General features: G+C 46.1%; 1 protein-coding gene and 1 long non-coding RNA gene across 2 annotated transcripts in view; one reads left to right on the top strand and one right to left on the bottom strand.

Annotated features, from left to right (window-relative positions):
* LOC125443858 overlaps nt 1–9,494 on the bottom strand; it is a 17,362-nt gene extending 7,868 nt beyond the window's left edge. The window contains exon 1 of the long non-coding RNA XR_007246186.1: nt 9,383–9,494. This is a non-coding gene — a long non-coding RNA (uncharacterized LOC125443858). The remainder of the gene's footprint in view (nt 1–9,382) is intronic.
* Nucleotides 4,099–14,828, top strand: LOC125443857 (C-factor-like). The gene is made up of 6 exons (XM_048516226.1): nt 4,099–4,608; nt 6,990–7,041; nt 10,239–10,426; nt 11,609–11,770; nt 12,739–12,849; nt 14,602–14,828. Exons 1-6 carry the CDS (start codon nt 4,462–4,464, stop codon nt 14,713–14,715), a joined length of 774 nt encoding a protein of 257 aa, XP_048372183.1. The 5' UTR covers nt 4,099–4,461; the 3' UTR covers nt 14,716–14,828.

Below are 14,828 nucleotides of genomic sequence, written 5' to 3'. Positions count from 1 at the left end.
TTTTTAACGGCAGGATAGGTCTTGCCCTCTCTTCTCTCCCTCTCCCCAAATATGCCGTGTAGCACAGTTTTATATGTTGCCATATAAAATTATTGATATTATGTTAGTTCAAACAGAAAATGTAATTTAGGATTTAATCAGTATTAGTAATATATATTTCAATCCCACCCCCCTCCCAATTTCCCATTGTTTCCAAAAGGATCCTGGGAGAGACTACTTCAAAATGTCTTAGCGAGAATCTTATGGGTCTCTCGCCTCCCCTGAACATTTAACAGCCGGTCCAAAGGTGCAGCCAGAGAAGCCAACCCTAGTGTGGTGGTTAAGGAGTGGCAGAGTCTAATCCCTGGAAGGAAACCAAGGTTCGTTTCCCCTCCTCCACATGATCTGTTTGTTTGGTGACCTTGGCTTAGTCAATGATCTCTCTCAGAACTCGGGTCACCAAAGCTCCCCCACCTTCCTCACAAGGTGCCTCTTGCAGGGGCCGGAAGGTAAGCTGCTTCCAATACTTTTCTCTACCTTTAAGGAGCCTTAAAGGGGCTTACATATCCACCTTCCTCCACAAGGGGCACCTTGGCCATGGGGCAGGTGGAAACTGAGAAGAGTTCTGAGGAGAACTGTGTGGATGACTCAGCCCAAAGGTCACCCAGCCAGGCTTCCATGTGGAGGAGCAGGGGGAAAACAAAACCTAGATTCACCAGATTAGGAGTCCAGCCATTCATGTGCCAAGGCAGCAGGGAATCAAATCCAGTTCTCCAGATGACAGTCTGCTGCTCCTAACCACTACCATTCACATTGGCGGGTTATAAAACCAACTCTTCTTCTTCTTCCCACTCCCTCCGGGAGAGTTACTTTATCATTCATGACCTTCTCCCTGTGCCAAAGCATTCTGAAATCCCACTGGATCCATTCCTCTGGCCTTCCGCCCCTGCAGGCAGGCAGGCAGGCGGGTAGGCAGGCGGGCAGGCGAACGAACCAACTGAGCTGTCAACACAACAGGATCTGCCTGCTTCATTTCTGTCTGCCTCACTTGCCTGGCACAGAAAAGAGGGCTGCTGACAGCCCGTCCCCGTCCATCAGGGCCAGCGAGGGAGAGAGGGAGGGCGGCCAGAGTCCTCCCCCCCGACGACGACGACGACGACCCTCCAACAGCAGAAGCCGACCCTGCAGAAGGGCCCCCTTCTCCTTCTCCCCCTGCCACCGAAGCCAAGCTTCCGCTCACGGGGCCCTGGGCAAGCCTGTCCTCATTGCACGCCCGCCGGCCAATCAAGCGGCAGGAGGCGGAGGCGGAGGAAGGGCGGCGGCCCAATCGGCGCTCTCTCTCGGGATTTGTCACCCCGGAGGCGAGGGGGAGGGAGGGGCTCCCGTCATTGTCTTCAAACGCTCCCACCCACTTGGCCTGGCTCCCCCGGGACCCCCCTTCCACCGCGCCTGTCCTGATCGGGTGCCGCAGCTGAGGAGAATCTGCCCCACAGTGCTCCCTCCCCCGTCCCTCCCCTGGACCACGCCACGCTGACCGCCGCTTTCGCACGAGACCGCACGTGGATGTTATGGGGGGGGGGGGGATTCCGCTATCTTCCCAGCTCTTTGAGCTTGGCAGCCCGTTTGAACAAAGTAACTGAGAGCGCCTAAAGCTCCACCTTCGCACGAGGCCCCACGTCGAGGTTGTGGCGTGTCCGAGCCTCTTTGGGCAGGGGAGCCGCTGGGGATGCTGCTGTCCTCCAGTGGCCAAAGGTGTGAATTACAACCACAACCCCCCACCCCACCCCACGCGGCATTTCTCAGGTTATAGTTGCTATAATGTGGCTTGCGGGGGGCCTCTTTGAGCAGGGGAGCCGCTGCGGAGGGCTCAGAGCGTGATAATCCTCAGCGAGAGCGTGATAAGGCTCCCGAGAAGCGTTGTAACGCTCTCCGAGAGAGTTATAATCCTCTCTGAGAGCGTGATAATCCTCTCTGAGGCTCATTCCGCACATGCAGAATAATGCACTTTCAAACTGCTTTCAGTGCTCTTTGAAGCTGTGCGGAATGGCAAAATCCACTTGCAAACAGTTGTGAAAGTGGTTTGAAAATGCATTATTTTGCGTGTGCGGAAGGGGCCTGAGACTGCGCTAACACTCTCTCGAAAACGTTGTAACGCTCTCGGAGACCGTGCTAGCTTTCTTCCGAGAGCGTGGTAATGGTTCCCGAGTGCCTGCCTCTCCGATAGCGTTGTAACGCTCCCCGAGTGCCTGCTAACCCTCTCAGAGAGCGCGCCTGGGTAGGAGCCATCGCAGCGGCTCCCCTGCCCAAAGAGGCACATTATAGCAACTATAACCTGAGAAATGCTGCGTTGTGTTTGGGGTGGGTGGGGGGTTGCGCTTGTAATTCACACCTTTGGCCACTGGAGGGCAGCAGCATCCCCAGCGGCTCCCCTGCCCAAAGAGGCTCGGACACACCACAACCTCGACGTGGGGCACTGGCGTAATGCCCATTGGGCAAGTTGGGCAGCTGCCCAGGGCATCACCCGGGGGGGCAGTGGTTTTCAAAGATTCGCAGGGAGTTAGCATTTTTAGGTATTTTTAGTGAACCTGCGTTTTTTGGCCTGCAGGGGGTGCAGTTTTTAGGCTAGAAGGGGTAGGGAACCTGCGGCTCTCCAGATGTTCAGGAACTACAATTCCCATCAGCCCCTACCAGCATGGCCAATTGGCCATGCTGACAGAGGCTGATGGGAATTGTAGTTCCTGAACATCTGGAGAGCCGCAGGTTCCCTACCCCTGGCCGCTAGCTAGTCTAAAAACTGAGCCCCCTGCAGGCCAAAAACGGAAAACCACTAAAAATACCCAAAAACGAACCCTGCATTTTTTGTGCCCCTCACAAGGTGATGCCCTGGGCAGCTGCCCACCTTGCCCAATGGGCATTACGCCCCTGGCCCCATAGAGTTTTCAATGTAAGAGCAGTTTGAGGTGGTTTGCCATTGACTGGCTCCGTAGCATGCTCCTGGTACTTCTTGGAGGTCTCCCATTCATATATTTGGCAGGTTCAAGACTGACAGCGTGACTGGCCCAAGATCACACAGCACATTTCCATGGCCCAGTGGGGATTCATGCCTGAGTTTCCCAGATCCTAGTCCAACACCTTGCCCACTACGCCCTGCTGGCTCTCCTCCCCTATTTACTGTCATTTTTGATCTGTGCTCATCCAGACTGAATGGCCCAGGCTAGCCGTATCTTGTCACATTTCAGAAACTATGTAGGGTCAATCCTAGTTAGTACTTGGGAGATCACCAAGTAAGGCCAAGGTTGCAACACAATGGCAAACCACTTTCTTGCTCTGTAAATTCTGTATCAGCGCTGCAAATGAGCCTTTACTTGCATCTAAAATTAGGAAGCTTTCTCCTGTCTGAATTCTGACTGGGAGAAATTGTTGAGAATTAGATCATGGGTTTCCTACCAAGAGAAACAAAGTCAAATTAAATATCTGAAATCTAGGTTTAAAACATGAATTTAAGTACAGTGTCCCAGAGCTTTCCTGCACTGGTAATAGAGTTATGCTGTGCAAAATGGTTTACAGTTAACTTGCACAAATTTATACAGACTACTCTGTATTGCTTGCTCTAAATAGGATCCTACTGTGTAACTATTGCGTTGTTTAATGTGTCGTGTTAATACTTTGCTTCAATTCTACATTTTAGATTTCTGGTTGATTCTAGACGTCTGTCGTTCTTATCCTATTTCATTGTCTATTGAATGTCCCATCCTGTGGATTGTAATGACTCATTCTGTGTAAGCCTCCTTGAGTCTCAGTAAGAAAAATAGACTATAAATAGCATCAACAAACAAACAAAATAATATGGTATTTAAATAGGTCCAGATCCAAAGATCATAGATGCTGAAAAGCCTCTTTGATGAACAGAAGCTCAGCCCTGTAAATTCCAATTTCCGGTTTGGAGGAGGGGAGAGAAAGAATGATGAATGGGTACCGAGAACTTTTTAGACAATCATATTATTTTGTGCACACACAGTTGAATGCATTTACTTTTAACATCTGCAAAGGTTTAGGATCCTTGTCACACTCCCATACATCTAGCCAAGAGCATGCAGCGAACATACATTCAGTGGACATGGGGACACAGTGAAGAAAGGTGAGGCCTGCAGCAGACCTCCGTGGCTTGTGGCTTCTAAATCACAAAGGCCTCTTTATCCACTTGCTTGGCAGTTCAGCACAGAAAATGCAAGTTTCCCCCTCTGTGAAAGAGAACACTCCAGGCTGTTTATTCTGAGCTGCCAATCTCCCCAGCTGTTTCCTATCAAGGGTGGATTGAGCTTTCATAACAAAGAACATGATATTTCTGTACCACGAGTGGAAAAGAAGGCGGGAGTTTCAGCAAAGCAAGGAAGTGACTGCAGCCTGGCTTTCAAGAAACCTCAGTGTGTGAGACAGCAGGACCGGCAAGAACAGCAACAGGGCAGCGGTTCCAAAGAAGGCATGGCGGGACATCAGTGCGGCAGCGTCCTGGTGACAGGGGCCAACCGTGGCATTGGCCTGGAGCTTGTGAAACGATTCCTCGGGAAACCAAATCCCCCCAAGACGGTGTTTGCAACATGCCGCGACCCAGAAGGGGCAAGAGGACAGGTGAGTTGTGGCTCTCCGTGAATAAACTTAGAAGGCAGAAAGAGCAGCGGGATTAAAAGACCTTCCTTGGCTCTGGTGTGACATCTGCTTCCTACGCTGCCTCTCTCCTTCCCATCACAGCAGCAAACTACTTCCAACAGCACAAACAGCTTTTAAGGAGACGGCCTTATGTAACTCCAACTTCCACGCTTAAGCTGAATTGTGGCGAGTTTTTAAAGCATGTGTGCTAAAAGAGTCCTGTCTATGAAGATGGAGCAAACCAGTGTTCCTTTTTTCTCATGGTGAGCCATCACAAGCCAGGCAAAATGTCAATAGCCCCCCAATAGTTATTCCCCCTCCCCAGAAACCTCTATTCATCAGCATGGATAAGGAGGTGCAATTTAACCATTATGGTTTTCCTGATCCATTTATATATCAACCCCCCTCTTAAAGCTTGGACATTTCATTGCAATGAATTCTGAAACGGTAAACTTGGACCTATGCTGAAGCTGCTGGGTTGCATCCAACCATATCAAGAAAACTGAAGTGTCCTTAAGTTTGCACAAGAAGGGGCAGCCACAGATGTCTTGTATTATTTTCCCTTCCCACTGTATTGTCGCTGAAGGTTCACAGGCTCCCCAGAATAAAATTTCAGGAGTCTAAGCAGGCTGCAGTGGCAGGAAAGAATCTGCAATGTTTGGACCCCTCTTAAGAAAAATTATGGTTTTATCGCTGCTTTTAAAATGTTTTAACTATCCTACTTTGTTATTCCTATGTTGTACACTGCCCAGAGCCCCTCGGGGATGGGGCGGTATAAAAGCTTAAGGAAATAAATAAATAAATAAATAAACTGTGTGTTAGATCCTGGCAACTATCAATCTATTTCCTTGCATGATCCCAAGATCTAACAGGGGTGGGGGGTGGGGTAGAATCTGTGATTCTGTGCATTGATTAACAAAATCTTCTAAATTCAAAAGCACCAAATATTTTATTATCTGCTGTGGTTGTTTCCTCATGGAACTCCTGGCAAACTACTGTTGGGTTTTGAAAGGGGGTTCGGTACAATTTCATTTTCTGGTGCCTCTATCTCGGATTTTTTTCCAGCCATGCTGCAACTTTTCCCAAACCGTCTTTGGTATGATCTCTCTTAAAAGATGATATCCAAAGCAGGTTTGGAGAAAATGTAGAAAGGGGCACAGAATCCAGCATCACACCCGTAGCTGCCAAACCCACTCCCAAGTGAAACTTTTTGCTTTTCATAAAATTATTGGTAGTTAGGATATTGTTACAGTGATAACATACTATAGTTGTATCCCAACTATTGAAAACACAAAGAACTTGAAAAAGCTCGCTGCTGGTGGTGGTGAAATGGCATGTTGGGGCAAATTTCTGCATAGAAGTTTCATTGTCATTGGGAATATTTGTTGCATCGAGTTACACTGATGTAACAGTACAAAGCTACATTGCTAGCCAACGCTAGCCAACGCAGTTTACAGATTAGCCTTACGATTGTGCTGGAGTGTGGTTAGTGGTTTGTATTGGCAAGCTCTTCTGATTGCTTTGCTTTCACAAGGAAATATTGCTCTAGTTTGGTATCCAATGAATCAGGGTGGTTGTTTTGGAGCTCTCCATGAGACATCATTCCTTAATCAGCCACTTTCTGGGATTCCCCTGCTTTTCTGTGATCTATCCCAAACCTAATTAGATACAGTCTTTTTGTAAGGATTGCAAACATAGCACCTCTGCATGCTGTGTGGACAGGAAGGTGCACATTTTTGGTCCCACCCTCGTCGACACCATTTTCTTTGCTTCAGCCTGATAGCCTCCATTCTACGTACCCACCTCCACCCATGATACTTGGTTAATTGCTACAGCATTATGACAAGCTATCTATTATTTTCGCTGAATGGCCTATTGTTTTTTAGAACAGTAAGTTTCTAGTGTATTTTGCCCTGTAGTATCTCATCAACAAAAAAGCATACAATGAAAGCTTGGAATTTAAGGGAATTGGTCGATAGACTGTTGTAACACTGCAGCAATATACCAAGTACTGATTTGGAAAGAGGAAAGTAAAAAAAAAGTTCTCTGGTAGTGATGGTGGTGGTGGTGGTGGTGGTGGTGGTGGTGGTGGTGGAGAAATAGTAGGCACCGGCACCAGAAGCAAGGCAGCTGTAGGAATCTGCCATGTTGATGCTCTGTTGCTAATGTTAATATCTAGCATCAATAAGAGCTGTACAGAAAATCATTGCCCTGAGGAAGCAGCCCCTCCCCACATCTGCAATATGGGGATAATAATTGTGACCTACCTGACAGGATTCCCTGAAGGATTAGGAGAAGATAATGCATGTGAGCTGCATCAAACACTCGAAAGCACTTTATAAATTATGGCTACTTTCTTGCAGGAGTTAAAATCTCTGACTTCCAAACACCCCAACCTGAAAATCCTGCAACTTGGTAAGTCCTCCTGTTCTCCCTTCTCTTTATATCAAAAGATACTTTACATTCACATCAAAGACTCTCTTTCCTATCCTTATTTTCTGTCTTTGCACCCTACTCCCCACAAACCAATATTCATCTGTGGAATACCTTCTAGGAAAGGGTATGTAAGTTTGTTGCTCTCTCTAGGTTTTACTTGAATTCTACTGTACCTCACAGGTTTGGAGAAGGAAGACATTTATTTGTTTGCTTAAGAACGTATAGTGTATTCACTCAATAAAACACTTCCGACAGCTTACAACGTTCAGTTAACATAAAAATAATAATAAATCTGTCATGACACAGACACAAGTGTGTAACAGACCTCTCTCTGTGATACACCTCTGAAGATGACAGCCAAAACGTTAGGAACAAGATCTACCAGACCACGGCCACACAGCCCAGAAAACCCACCACAACCAATAATAAATCTGCCTGTCAGGATGCAGGGCACACCCAAGGAATGAATCTGGGAACAATATACTGTGTAGTCAGGCTTTCAATAAAGCACCAAACAATAAGAGAAGTAGAATAAGGCTTTTAGGCTGGGGGAGGGAGGGTAACCGAAAGAAAGGTAAAAAGGAAAAAAGACAGACATATCTCAAACTCAAAGTAGACCTTTATTAGGTATCAAGACAAACATATGCCGGATGGATTTCAGGAGGGGGGCAGAGTTTCAAAGCCTTGGCACCTGATACTTACCTACTTCCTTTCTAAAAATGGGAGCCTCTGGGGATGCTCTCAACTATCAGGCAGGTTCCTATGGGTATAGAGGGTCCTGCAAAGACCCCAGTCCCTACCATGTATGTAGGGCTTTGTGGAATCATCTCAAAACTCACAACACATCCATATAATGCTTTTTATTTATGCTTCCAAAATCTAGAATGCATTCTACAGAATATTTTTTACATAACCAGAAACCCAGAATGTAATCCATTTTTTTTTGCCAAGTCACAGCTAACTTATGACACCCCAGTAAGGTTTTCAAGGCTTGAGACGAAGGGAGGCGGTTTGCCATTGCCTGCCTTGGCATCAGGACCCTCGAATTCCTTGGAGATCTCTCATCCAAACACTAGCCAGGTTTCAGGGTCGAGAATGTGTCATTGGCAAGTTTCCAGTCACCCAGCAAGCTTTCATGGGGCGAGTAGGGATTTTAACTTGGGTTTCCCAAATCCTAGTCTGATACTTTAACCACTAAACCACACCGTCTCTCCCAATCTATATAGCACCTTTTATTAAGACCACCCAAGTGACACATAACAGTATACAATCTTTCGAGTTCTCCAGAACTTTACTTCAGGTTGGATGCTACCATTTTAAAAAGCAGAGAAAGGAAACTACCCCAAAATGTCCTGAAGAATTTTCTTTTGCCTGTTGTATGTTGTATTTTATTTTACTCTGTCATCCAAGCTGAAGAAAAATTCTGGACAACATGAAAGCTAGTGCACTGTTATGTTTCATATGGCGGGTGTGTGTGTGTGTCCATTAAAAGGTATTGTGTGGGTAATGTTCTGTTCTTTTTTTTCTTGTTTGGACCAGCACTGCTGACTTCTTTATAGAGCCAGCCCTTAGAATTGTTTTCTAGGATACACAGCTCTTAGAAATCTCCCCCTAACATTGCTGTTCCATCCTAAAATATACTTAGCCTATTCACCTCAGAAACAAAGACAAGCAGAATTGGGTAAAAGTCATGTTGGCAGAGAGGACAAAGGCAGTTTGACAGTCACCCAATCTACTCCTGTTTGAACATTCATCACATTTTGATGCTAGTGGGTTTTCTTGCCTCAGGCTTAAAAGGGTAGGGTGTGGCTACCATGGCAACTGTGCACTGTTGGCTCTGAAAGGCTGGGTCTTACAAGGGATCAGTCAACAGAGATTACCAGTTCAATGGATTTAGAAGGGTGTAACTGTGTAACTTTGCCATAAGTCACTTCACACACACACACAGCTCTATTCAGGACTGTATTGCAGGCACCATCATCCAAGGCCCCCTCTTTCCCAAGTCCCGACAAGTCTCCAATGCTTTTAAAAATTTAATTGAGCTTTTATTATTATCTGATTTTTTAAAAAGTGAACAGCACACCCTGGTCGCATTTTCAGTGTAATCCCTTCTCATCCTTTCCCCCACCCATTCTCCCACACCTGGTTGAACAAAGTGACATTTGCAAAGTCCTGCCAACATGGCCCTTCCACTTACATGGATGAGAAGGTAACAGCCGGTTCAGTGAACTTAGGCCAAGCATTTAGAGTAAAGGATGAGGGGACTGGGAAGGGATCTGTTTTCTCCAGGATACTCAAGGAAGGAGGACAACATAAGAACATAAGAAAGAGCCTTACTGAATCAGATCAGAGTCAATCTCGTCCACCATTCTGTTACTCGCAGTGGCCCACCAGGTGCCTTTGGGAGTTCACATGCAGGATGTGGACGCAATGGCCTTCTGCTGCTGCTGCTCCCGAGCACCTGGTCTGCAAAGGCAATTGCAATCTCAGATCAAGAAGGATCAAGATTGGTAGCCATAGATCGATTTCCCCTCCATGAATCTGTCCAAGCCTCTTTTAAAGCTATCCAGGTTAGTGGCCATCACCACCTCCTGTGGCAGCATATTCCACACACCAATCAGGCATTGCATGAAGAAATGTTTCCTTTTATTGGTCCTAATTCTTCCCCCCAGCATTTTCAATGTATGCCCCCTGGTTCTAGTATTGTGAGAAAGAGAGAGAAAAATTCTCTGTGGACATTTTTTACCCCATGCATAATTTTATAGACTTCAGTCATATCCCCCCTCAGAGGTCTCCTCTCCAAACTAAAGAGTCCCAAACATTTGTATTGTCAAAGACTTTCACGGCTGGATTCAATTGGTTGTTGTGGGTTTTCCGGGCTGTGTGGCTGCGGTCTGGTAGATCTTGTTCCTAACATTTCGCCTGCATCTGTGGCCGGCATCTTCTGTGCTACACCTCTGAAGATGTTGGCCACAGATGCAGGTGAAACATTAGGAACAAGATCTACCAGACCGCGGCCACAAGCCTAGTAAATTAGTTAAAAAAACAAAGTATGATAAAACCAGCCGTACGTTCCTCCTCAGATGGTGGTAACCAGGCTTGTGAGGGCTGAAACAACATCTCCTTTTAATCCAGTTGAGCCTTGCTCAGTAGAAAGTTTCCTTTTTCTTTCCTAGAAACCACAGACCCAGCGAGTGTTGAGGCAGCTGCCAAGAAAGCCGAGGCCCACCTGGGAGGCTCTGGCCTGAACCTGCTCATCAACAATGCCGGCATCATGCCCCCTTGTACCCTGGAGTCAGCCACCTCCAAAGACATGCTGGATGTCTACAACACCAACCTTGTTGGGCCGATGTTAGTCAGCAAGGTCAGTGTCTCCACTCTTGGGGAAATGTTGTGGGAAAGGAGTGCCTAGTGGAGAAGCAGTAGTTTTTATTCTCTTCATTCCCATAACTTTATACTGATGCCAGGAGCAGGAGGTGTAAGGAGGCACAGGGTACTGATTAAACCTGGCACCTTTCCTGGCCCACCAGTGGCACTGCCCATTTCTGATTCAAGGCCAGTGCTCCTGTGTTAGGTTTGCGCTGGTGTTGTGCCAGCAGGGATGGGGTGATGTGATAGGAATGTGTGTGTGTGTGTGTGTGTGTGTGTGTGTGTGTGTGTGTGTGTGTGTGTGTGTGTGTGTGTGTGAAGGCAATGTGTATTGTAAGATATAAGATTTAAACAAGACACTAGCTCTTGTAAGAAGCTGTAAATTCACTGATAGCTAAGGGCAAAAAAATGCAAAATTAAAGCCAAAGGAGATAATGGGGAGAAAAACAGGCTTGGTTGATATAACAACCAAAATCCTGGTACGGGGCAGAGGTATGACATAAAGAGTATGCCCATATATAGAAAGCAAAGGGAGGGGGAAAGATTAAGAGCATGACAGGCAGCCTATACGTCCTCACAGCCCAACCAATGAATAATGTTGGAAGAGTTGCTTGGGAGGGTCTAGGAAAAGGTATAAGTCATGTTTGCGAGCTCTGAGACTCCTCCCTGAGCCTCACAGAAGATCTCCCAAAGCTGCAGCTTTGAATGAATAAAACTTTGAAATAATCTAAGTGGAACTGGTTTAATTAACCATGGCAGAGCTTTGATCTGCGCCTATCAGCTGTGCTGGCATATCTCCCAGTTACACTGGCATGGCCTTGATTTTATGGGCTGACATTGGGGCTGTGCCCCCCAGTGTCTCCTAATCCTTGGCCAAGATAACAGAGCTGCAGCATCTGCATTCCTTCTCTTTCGTAGCAGCCAGCAAAGACATTGCAGTGAAAAAACTGAGATATGTCAAAGGTAGGACTGCCAACCTCCATGTGAGACCTTGAGGTCTCCTGGAATTACCACTCATCACCTGTCTGCAGAAATTAGTTTCCCTGGCGAAAATGGGACGTTTGGAGGGTGGATACAATGGAACTTTGACCACACTGATCCCTTCCCCAACAAGTATGGAAGGCAGAACTGTGTATGGAATTGCTGCCAGATCTGTGATCTTTCATCCTTCCTCTAGGCCTTCTTGCCTTTACTGAAGAAGGCTGCTCATGCATCCCAGCAAAAAGGCATGAGCTGTGGGAGAGCTGCCATCATCAATATGTCCACCATCCTGGGATCTATTGAGAAGACCCCTGAATCCTATTTCTTCATTCCTGTGGTCTCCTATCGCTGTAGTAAGGTAAGCATCCTTCTGTGGCATGTAGACCAAATCTTGCATTTCTGCTAATTAGGTCCTGTGGTAGAACAGAGCATGGGTTTGGTATCAAGCGGTCAATGATACAGTCCTGTCTACATGAGTGAGCTGTGATTCATCTGCGACTCTGAGATGGAAATTGTGTTGAAATTGTTCTTTCAGAAGGATTGAAATCACAGCCATCAGTGATGGCAGTGACTCCTGTATAATTCTGTCCATAAAACTGACCATCTAATGCAACGAATTTACACTAATGGCTGCTGCTTCAGGACCATGGGAATTCTTCATACCAGGAATCAGAAGAATATTCTGACTGGTGTTGCAGTTTCAAGCTGTGGCAGGGGAAAGCTATTTTATTTTCACAGCCCACCAGTCTTGCCCGATTCCCTTGCTTATCACAGCCTCCATCTTGCTTGGCTTTTGTGCTGGCAACCCATGTTATTATCCCCAGAGTAATGAAAAGGTGACCCTTCCTTTTTCATCAACAAAAAAGTTGGCTTGATCCACCCCATGGGTCAGCTCTTGGTCCTCAGATTTAATTCCTAGGAGGCAAAGCTCAGAAATATACCTAACTCAGACTTAGCTTAGAGAACTGAGCTGAGATGCTGTTGAGCATACAGTAGTCACAGTATCAAGATCTTGATACTGTAAGGACTTGAGAGCAGATTACATTGAATGGATTTCAGTGTATGGATATGTATGTATATTACTTTTAATGTACATTGTACATTTTTATCAGATTTTGAAATAGCCCGTGTGTGACTGTACAATACTGGCTGTACAATACTGGCGGAAAGTAACAGTTGAGTCTGTGCCCTGGGCAAGGCAGATCTTCATGTCAACCTTACAATCCCACACCAGGGTTGGCTGACCCCTCCCTGGTTCATGGTTTCATCTGTTACTTAATTTGTTTGTTTGTTCATGTGCTGATTTATGCATTGGTCTCTTTTCAGACTGCTTTAAACATGCTCACCAAGTGCCAGTCCATGGGCTACAAAGAGGAAGGGATCCTGTGTACTGCAGTGCATCCTGGCTGGGTGAAAACTGAGTTGGGAAGTGATCAGGTAGATTTCTCCATGATCCATTGGGAATTAAAGGCCGCTTGCATATAGTGGCACTTCGGGGAGTGGTGTGCCACAAGTGCTAGCATCAGTTTGTGTAGAATTCCATCTCTTTTTATGAGGGAATTTATTTCAGTTCATCACTTTCCACAGTGGAATTATTTCACCTTCTCTGATCCATTGATTGTAGAAGTTTGAGCAGGTTTTAAGTGATCTTCATACGTCTTGCTCCTTCTGAATTCTGCAATACATTGTTCCATGGTTTTCCTGCAATTGTGGACTGGATATTGACAAGCAGACGTGTTTTGGGATTTCCCAGACATAGCTCAGGTTCTCAGGTCTGCAAGGACCTGATTTGGATCTGGACAAGTTGAGCGAGGAGAAAGGACTTAACCCTCCCTTCTGCACCATTTTCCTAATCTGAAATGGCCCTTTAGTTGCTCCATTAGCGATATTTATGTTTAACTCACTGGCATTCATGCTGCCCACAGTGAGACAAATATTGACTCTCCAGGGGTGTTTCAGATTGGGAAACTGACAGGGAGGTGTTAAGTTTCCTCTACATTCAAGTTCTAATCCAAATTAGATCTCTGCTCACCTAGGAATCCATTCTGACTCAGGAACTCTCAGAGTACGTATGCTGGGAATGGATCTGGGAACAACATATCACGTCTTGCTTTGTGAAATGGACTTATTTTATTATTTATTTTTGTATTTCTGTGATGCTTTCCTCTCAAAGGGGGTCACAGGAATTCCCAAAATAAAAAGCACCCTATTTAGACAATCAGGCAAGCAAAACAAATAAATTGTAGGAGGAGGTCCTGATTCACCATGATGGCTAACAAAAGGAGACTCAAAAGTCAGCTCAGAAGGTCGAAGCCTTTGCATCCAAATGCTCATTTTCATGTATTTGTTTAATTCATTTGTATGCTGCGTTTCCTCCCAATGGGAGCCCAATTCTTCACCCCTCCATTTTATCCTCACAATTCTTTGAGGTAGGCTAGGCTGAGAGATTGTGATTGGTCCAAGGTCACCCACTGAGTTTTCATAGCATGTGTGGGAATTTGAACCTGGGCCTTCCAGATGCTAGCCCGACACTCTGAACCACTACACCACCATGCGTTTTGTAAGACAAATGATTTGTTTAGTGATGTGAAACACTGCACTTCCCAGATGTGACTGTTCCCCTCCCCCCTCTACCATACCAGATCTTTCCAGAAGATTAAGCCAAAACAGGGCAGCCAGGACAAGTTTACTGCGCAATAGCAGATACTGAACGCAAGACGTTTTGCAGAAGTGACTTGGAGTGCAAATATTACAATAGGGCAGAATGTGGTCTATTTTTGGCACTGCCCTGACATTTCTCAGCCCCCCCCCCCCATCTGCATACTGAAGTTTTATTGATGCTGTAGCATCTGCTTGATTTTGTTGAAGGCTTTCACAGCTGGAATCAACTAGCTGTTGTAGATTTTCCGGGCTGTGCAGCCGTCAACTGGTAGGTTTTGCTCCTACTGTTTCACCAGCATCTGTGGTTGGCAACTTCAGAGGCATGCCATGGTAAGATGTGTTTCTCTCTTACATCCCACCATGACATGCCTCTGAAGATGCCAGCCATAAGCATGGATTCACCAGCAGAATCGGCAATCCACTGGCATGTCTTTAACAAGACAGCTGTCAATAGAGTCACTTCCACCCTTACAGACATGCCTCTTTTGCTGCCTTTCCTATTTTCTGACAACCTTCTGAACATTGCAGGCTGACCTTACTGTGGAGGAGAGTGTGAATGGCATCATGAACGTACTTTGCAACCTCTCCGAAAAACAGCACGGGGTCCTGGTGACTTGGGAAGGGAAGGTTCTGCCGTGGTAAGAGCCCGAAATGCAGAAGGAAGGACCAAAGATGCAGCCATCAACAGGGGAGGACCTTTGCACTTGTGTACATTGGTGTAATGAGGCTCTTTAAAATAAAATATGAATGAGCAA

The sequence above is a fragment of the Sphaerodactylus townsendi genome, linkage group LG14 (assembly GCF_021028975.2).
Source record: "Sphaerodactylus townsendi isolate TG3544 linkage group LG14, MPM_Stown_v2.3, whole genome shotgun sequence".
Classification (NCBI taxonomy): domain Eukaryota; kingdom Metazoa; phylum Chordata; class Lepidosauria; order Squamata; family Sphaerodactylidae; genus Sphaerodactylus; species Sphaerodactylus townsendi.
The sequence above is the reverse complement of the archived record's forward strand: the minus strand, read 5'-3'. Positions and strand labels throughout refer to the sequence as shown.

What these genes read in the sequence shown, in the direction of transcription:
- LOC125443857 (XM_048516226.1), top strand. Translation starts at nt 4,462, where the DNA reads ATGGCGGGACATCAGTGCGGCAGCGTCCTGGTGACAGGGGCCAACCGT. An exon ending in CAGAAGGGGCAAGAGGACAG is followed by an intron (nt 4,609 to 6,989) that starts GTGAGTTGTGGC and finishes ACTTTCTTGCAG; the next exon opens with GAGTTAAAATCTCTGACTTC. An exon ending in TCTCCTATCGCTGTAGTAAG is followed by an intron (nt 11,771 to 12,738) that starts GTAAGCATCCTT and finishes GTCTCTTTTCAG; the next exon opens with ACTGCTTTAAACATGCTCAC.